We start from the raw sequence: 6,551 nt of genomic DNA on the forward strand, positions 1-6,551 counted from the left end.
CCTTGATATCTCTCTGGCTCATCCTTAGAGCTCCGAAGCGTCACGTCGTTCTGCGGTCGAAGACGGCGCTGCGGCAATCATCCGAGAAGAATCAAAGTTCGAGAAGTACGACGCCAACATTCGGCCGTCAGGCCAAGCCGCAAGATTTTACCCGCTCGTCTTCGAGCACTTCGGTCTCTGGGGAAAGCTGGCAGACGAGTTCTTTAAGGTTTTTCTGACGCACGTCGAGCGCACTGAGAGAAAATTCAAAGGAAAGAGTTTGCCTGCTACTGGAGGCGCCGTCTTTCAGTCCTACTGCAGTGTTGCAATTCGAGGGTTATAACCCACAAACTGTCTCGAATTTCTGGTCTTTTTTCTACTTCAGACTTATTGACGGAGCGCGAACGCCAGTTCAACCTTCGCTAAGACCTTTACAGCTACTATATTCTTTCCCCAGTTAGACGTTGTCTCTAGTGCATGTCACCTTATCTACAGTTTGTTCTCAATTAATCTCTCTCTCGAACAGTTTACGATATAGTATTTTATATTTTGTTAGTCTTGCGACCCTAGCGCAGCTGCGCTTAAAGACAGGTTTTACTGTAATTGCATGCCCACAACTTAAAATCATTTTTACGTAGCTTTTTATGGAAAACCGCACTTCTTTGACTAAAATAATAGAAACGATAGAATAGACCATAGAAAAGAACCACGCGACCACTGATAAAGACATTGGCCACTATTATAGCGGCAATGGCTTGCTCTCCAAACATCAATGGTCGAGCTCCAAGCACCACCTGCCGAACTCATGTCTCATCGAAACGGTTCGACAGTTGCTCGTAAGTTTTGTCTCCTTCGCTGACTTCGTCAAGGCTGAATTGACTTGACAGGCATTAGGCATGAGTCATGATGATAGTGATTAGTCGTATTGCGAAGTATCCACGAGACTGCGTCGAACCGGCGGGCGTGTGGGACCAATTCGGGAAAGAGGAAATTCGACGTGTGCGGCCTTTTCGGAATGTAAGAACGATCAATATTTTAGCGGCAGTCGTCGTCGTCGTTGTCGTCGTCGTCGAAGCGGGAGGCGGAGGAGCAGCAGCCGGTGCGACGGGAGGCGGGGCGAAACCCAGATGGAGGTAGCCTGGGTTTGGTGGTACTTCGGCGATGGTTAGTGGATAGAGCTGGGCCACTTGGTGAATATATTGAATGATGTTCGTCGCTCCCTTTGCAAAACATTCGCCTCCACATGAACATTTCCAGGAAAGATTGTAAGTGGTCATGTTTGGCCCAGCTCTGGAATTGATCTTTTTACGGCGTTCCACGTGCTTTAGTTGGTGTTGGTGTGGACACCGGAGTGTGGGTCTTTGAAGGTCATCGAATTGTTGACCGTCAAATGTTGGTATCCCTAAAGGAGAACGATTGGAATTGCTCCTCAAAAAATTACTGCTTTTTACCTGACGGCCGAGGCAGTGGTACGCTTTTGACATTTCGCTGATGAAGGTTGTTCCTTTTTTTGATTATAGGGAGTGTTTCGCGCGACCTGTTTTCGACGACTTCAAAGAAGAATTTACGACTGCAACGTTCGATGCCTCCAAAGACCCATTCTCCTAATTGACGATAGTCGAGCGCGAGAGGTGTCAAGCGTGAACCTTAGCGTGGGTCGCTGGCGCTGCCGAACAAACAGCCAAGTGACGTGCAGAATTTGTAGCAGCGTTAAATTGGCCTGATCGAACCACGTCCCGATTCGCACCGACCGCTCCTTTTTGCATCTGGAACAGCGCCACAGATAGAGACCTTCGTGACTGATTGCCAGCGTCGCGCTGTCAAGTTACACTACCGCGTTTTACAAATTTCCCGACCCCGTGAGGCTTTTTCACAATTTGGATTTTATCAGCATGCGTCCAGAAAATCTCGCAAAGCTCAATGAGATGGAAGATGAAATTTGATCAAAATTGATGATTGATTTGACTACAAAAAGCAAGCAAACTGCAGGGCAAAGACAAAGGACGCAGTACGCACGTCACCAACATCACCGACGACAAAGAAGAAATACTCACTGCGGTATTACGATGGGCTTGCTTAAAGTTTTCTGCGTCTCCTAATAAAATTGGTGCAAAGAACACAAGAAATGTTAAAAATGCATGTATAACCATTAATATTCCAGCATATAAGTCCTTAACGACCACTCACGGTTCCCCCCGAAAGTGGTCGTTATAGACAGGTGGTCGCTAAAGAAAGAGGGTCTCTTACACCCTGGCCTTAATTAAACAGGTTAGCGCTCGTCTTGTAAAAAAGTCATTTATTATTGAAATGATTTATTGCTCGGCAATGTTTTATAGCCATTTTTAACTAGGCTTGTTGCTATATTTTTGGTCTGGCATTATAGTTATTCCCCGAACACCAGGGCGCGTGCGCGCGCAGGTAGGAGGATCTCTCAACGTGATCAGGCAAAATCTGAAATTGTTATCATGTCTGTCTGTCGGTAACGCTAACGTCGCAATCACTCCTAAGCCAAACACACAGGTGCCTTTATGACATCGCCTGCATTGTAATTTCATACTCTTCCGTAAATTGAACAAAGTGCTACCGAAAAAGTTGAGTCCAAGGAGCCACTCCTGAATTATAGTAGACGTCATCCAGGCTTTTTGATTGCATCTCCACGTCATCCAGGCTTTTTCATTGCATCTCCACACTACAGACAGTTCTGTGAAGTTAATGCCTTTATTTAGGTGGCTCATAACCGGTTTCCTGGAATACCTAAGTGAATGGGAGAAGTGGATAGACTCAAAAGATGTGCTCACCACTGCTGAGAGAACCAGACTTTGCCTTAGCCAGGAAACACTCTTCGGCTGGAAATAACTGGCGAGATCATATTTTGACTAAATTTATTTTACGCACTCTAATTTGTATTTGATAGAGCAATCGTTTGTGAAAATGGTCGGATTCCTATTTTCTTCTGCAAAAGAAGAAAAAACTTACATTCTTTGTGAACGGTTCAGCCAAGATATTTTGGAAAATTACTTTGGCACAATTAGGATGAAAGGGGGTCGTAATTCCAATTGTTCAGCACAAGAGGCACCTCTGCGTCAGTCAGAGTGCAAGGTTCGCAAGCTCAAGTCCCTGTTCGCGGGAACTGCACTCGACAACAAAAAAGGAAGGAGCCTAAAGAAGTTTCAAACTCTCCAGATCCGAAGCGTGCACGTCTCTCAAGTGAAAAGTCGTTTTGAGCTCGTTATATTGCGTACTGTATATGTAATAATTTAGTCAAACTAACTCAGGCTGAAACACGATGCCTTGACACGATGAAAGAAGTTAATGAAATAAAAATAACAAAAACTCTTACACTGCCTTCCCAAGCTTTTCCGAAGCCGCGTCGACTTTGCAGTTTTTCGGTCTTCGGCTGCTTTATACTGCTCAAGCCAAGACGAATACATCGAAAATCCCCTCAAGGTAACCCAGAGAGTAACGACGTCTTGCAGCAAGAGCGACATCTGCTCTTTAGAGCCACTTTCTTCTGCTAATGACGACCACTGTTTCTGGACCTCTGGATCATCATTCTCCTTTGCCGATATAGACGATTTTAGTTGCTGCGGTAGTACTCTCCGAAGTATGAGCTCAAATGAGTAGAAACGTCGATATGTTTCATCGCAGATTTTAAATAAATGACCGCGGTCATTTCTTGAAGCCAAACAGACGTGTACTCAGAGAAGGTATAGGAGTGATCACCATCTGCCTATTCATCTTGCACTCCCATGCTCTGTAGGCAACGAAGAAATTTGGAGACAACATCTTCAGATACACACGAGTTTCATATTTCTTCAAAAGGCGAAAAGGGACAAAGCCAGCAGCATATCTGACAGCATTCTCCTCTTCTGATGTCAAACGTATTGGGGGGGGGGGGGGGGGGGGGGGGGCGCTCGCTATAATTCTCAGCCGCTCGTTCTTTAATCCATTCATCATGTCGTGGTCAAAAAATCTTCTAGCATAAGCTCTGAGATAGGAGCTGATCTGTGACTTTGCAGACGTCCGGGTTCTGCTCGTCGAGAAACTGCCGCCAAAGCGACGGTAGTAGGCCTATACGGAACCAATGAAACTCCGATTGCGCTTTTTCTCGCCATGACCCTATTTGGAAGGTAGGATTGAGTGAAACACCCGCGTAAAGCCGAAACAATGTTTTCGGCCATATAAGTGATTCGTAGGGCTGCCGCAGCTTTGCGCATCCGGGTGTATCTTTCGGACTGCACGGTGGTTACAGTTTCATTGAGCAAAGAGTCTAATGCAGCGCGAAAGACGTCCATCTGTAAGTACAACAGTCCTTGCTTCAACTTACAGGGTCACGTGATGCGTAGTTGCCCATTCCTCTGTCTCTTGGTGTCTGGTGACTAGTCATACAACAGACGGGAAACAAATGTGCAGGTGATGCTTACCGGTAATTGATAATAATATTAATTTTGAACTAGAACACGTAAGGCAAAGTACAGTGGCGTAGCCAGGGGGGGTGCTTTGGGTGCTCGAGCACCCCCTCAAGTTTGCCGAAAATAATTAAACTATTTTTAAATACACTCGAAAATCTTGTCCGGGTTGTCTATCTCATCGCATGCCCGTATCCACTGTCATGTCTTCTCTGCTGTGTTACTTCCGCAAACAGTCAGAGGCTGAGCGAAGCCAAACAAGTCAGTCGCCTGGTCATGGTGAATCTTCGTCACCCTCAACCTCCCCCTCAGACCCCAACGCAGAGTCATCACCTGGCTCAGGGTCAGATTCCCCCTCAGACCCCAACGGAGAGTCATCGCCTGGCTCAGGGTCAGATTCAGAGACTGAGAGCGAAGGAGAATCGGAAGAACGGCCGCCAAAAGTTGCAAGACCGACGACGTATTCAGACATAGCGGATTACGTTGGGAAACGTCTGTCGAGCGAAGAACTATATGCCTTACTGAAGGAAGACAACCTGAAAACTGTCCCAGACGGTTATGTCTTTCCTAAGAACAAAAAAGGTCGATCATTTCAGAAACGCTGGTTGGAGCTGTATAAGTGGCTAGCGTACAGTGAAAGCGAGGACGGCGGATACTGCTTGTTTTGTGTGCTTTTTGGGCGAGACTTTTCCAGTTATCACGGTTGTAAGCAAGGCTGTCTTGCACGTGGTCCCCTGACATCGTTTGGCAAAGCTTTAGAAGTACTCAAAAAGCACACAACAAAGGAGCATCACAAAAGCGCTGCTCTTCGAGCCCACGATTTTCTTCGCGTTATGGACAGAAAGCAGCCGAGTGCCCGGAGTCTGATTAGCAGAGCTCTTTCAGAACGGATAGCGCAAAATCGTCTAGTAGTTGCGTCATTGATCAAAACTGTTGTTCTCTGCGGGAGGCAGTGTTTCGCTCTTCGGGGTCACAGAGACAGTGGTGTCTGCTTAGAAGAATCAGTGGAAGCCAACCCAGGCAACTTCTTAGCTTTGTTGCAGTTTCAAATGGAAGCAGGAGACAAGGTCTTAGCTACGCATGTTTCAAAAGCTGCGAAAAATGGTCGGTATACTTCTCCTCAAGTTCAAAACGAAATCATTGATGTGGTTGGAAGTCAAATAACGAAAAGTATTGTTTCAAAAGTTAACGCCGGTAAATTCTTTACTGTAATAGCAGACGAAGTGACAGACTTGTCAAACAAAGAAATTCTGACTTTGGTTATTCGGTATGTGGAATTGGAAAGCACAACAATTCGCGAAGATTTTGTGTCTTACGTAGAATGTGACACCGGAGTCACAGGAAAATGTCTGGCCGACAAAATCATTTCCTCTCTCACAACGCTTGGGCTAAACCTCAACTATCTGAGAGGCCAAGCCTACGATGGAGCGGGTAACATGGCGGGTGCAGCTAAAGGAGCTGCTGCCCTTATTACTAAACGTCATTGCCTTGCTCTTTATCTACACTGCAGTTCACACTGTCTTAACCTGGCCGTGGTAAAATCTCTGCAAATCGCAAGCATTCGAAATATGATGGGAGTCATTAACAGAACATACGTTTTTTTTGACTCTCATCCCAAAAGGCAGAAATCTCTTGAAAAAGCTATATCAGAGTTTGCACCGGCATCCAAAATTCTCAAATTGAAAGATCTTTGTCGCACAAGATGGGTTCAACGCATAGATGCACTTAATGTCTTTCGATCGCTTCTTTTACCCGTTGTCGCTTGCTTTCAAAGCATTTTTAGCGAAGGACCTTCTCTGTGGTCTTCTGATTCTGTCACCGATGCTAAAAGTCTGGAATTGGCATTATGTAACAGCGAATTTCTTTGCTCAATGATATTGACAAACAATTGCCTAAATTATCTTCAAGGTCTAACAAGCGGTCTACAGGCAGAGGGAAAAGATTTACTGTGTGCTGTAAAAGAAATTGATACAGTTATTGCAACGCTGCAGGAAGTGAGAACCAACTGCTCAAAATATCACCAAATCTGGTTTGAGAAAGTTGTGAGCCTTTCGGAAGCCATAGGCAATGGAGCTGTACAAATGCCAAGAAGATGTGAAAAACAAAGACATCGAGACAATGTTCCAGCGACATCCGCGGAAAAATACTACCTGCGCTCCATAA

The 6,551-nt window shown here is 45.6% G+C and overlaps 1 protein-coding gene across 1 annotated transcript; it reads left to right on the top strand.

Moving 5' to 3' along the window:
• The first annotated feature begins 4,664 nt into the window (after positions 1-4,664).
• Positions 4,665-6,551, top strand: LOC136190075 (52 kDa repressor of the inhibitor of the protein kinase-like). The gene is made up of 4 exons (XM_065978147.1): positions 4,665-4,731; positions 4,779-6,236; positions 6,297-6,382; positions 6,453-6,551. The coding sequence occupies exons 1-4, from the start codon at positions 4,665-4,667 to the stop codon at positions 6,549-6,551; spliced, it is 1,710 nt and encodes a 569-aa protein (XP_065834219.1).

This window comes from Oscarella lobularis, chromosome 8 (assembly GCF_947507565.1).
Source record: "Oscarella lobularis chromosome 8, ooOscLobu1.1, whole genome shotgun sequence".
NCBI classification, from domain to species: Eukaryota; Metazoa; Porifera; class Homoscleromorpha; order Homosclerophorida; family Oscarellidae; genus Oscarella; species Oscarella lobularis.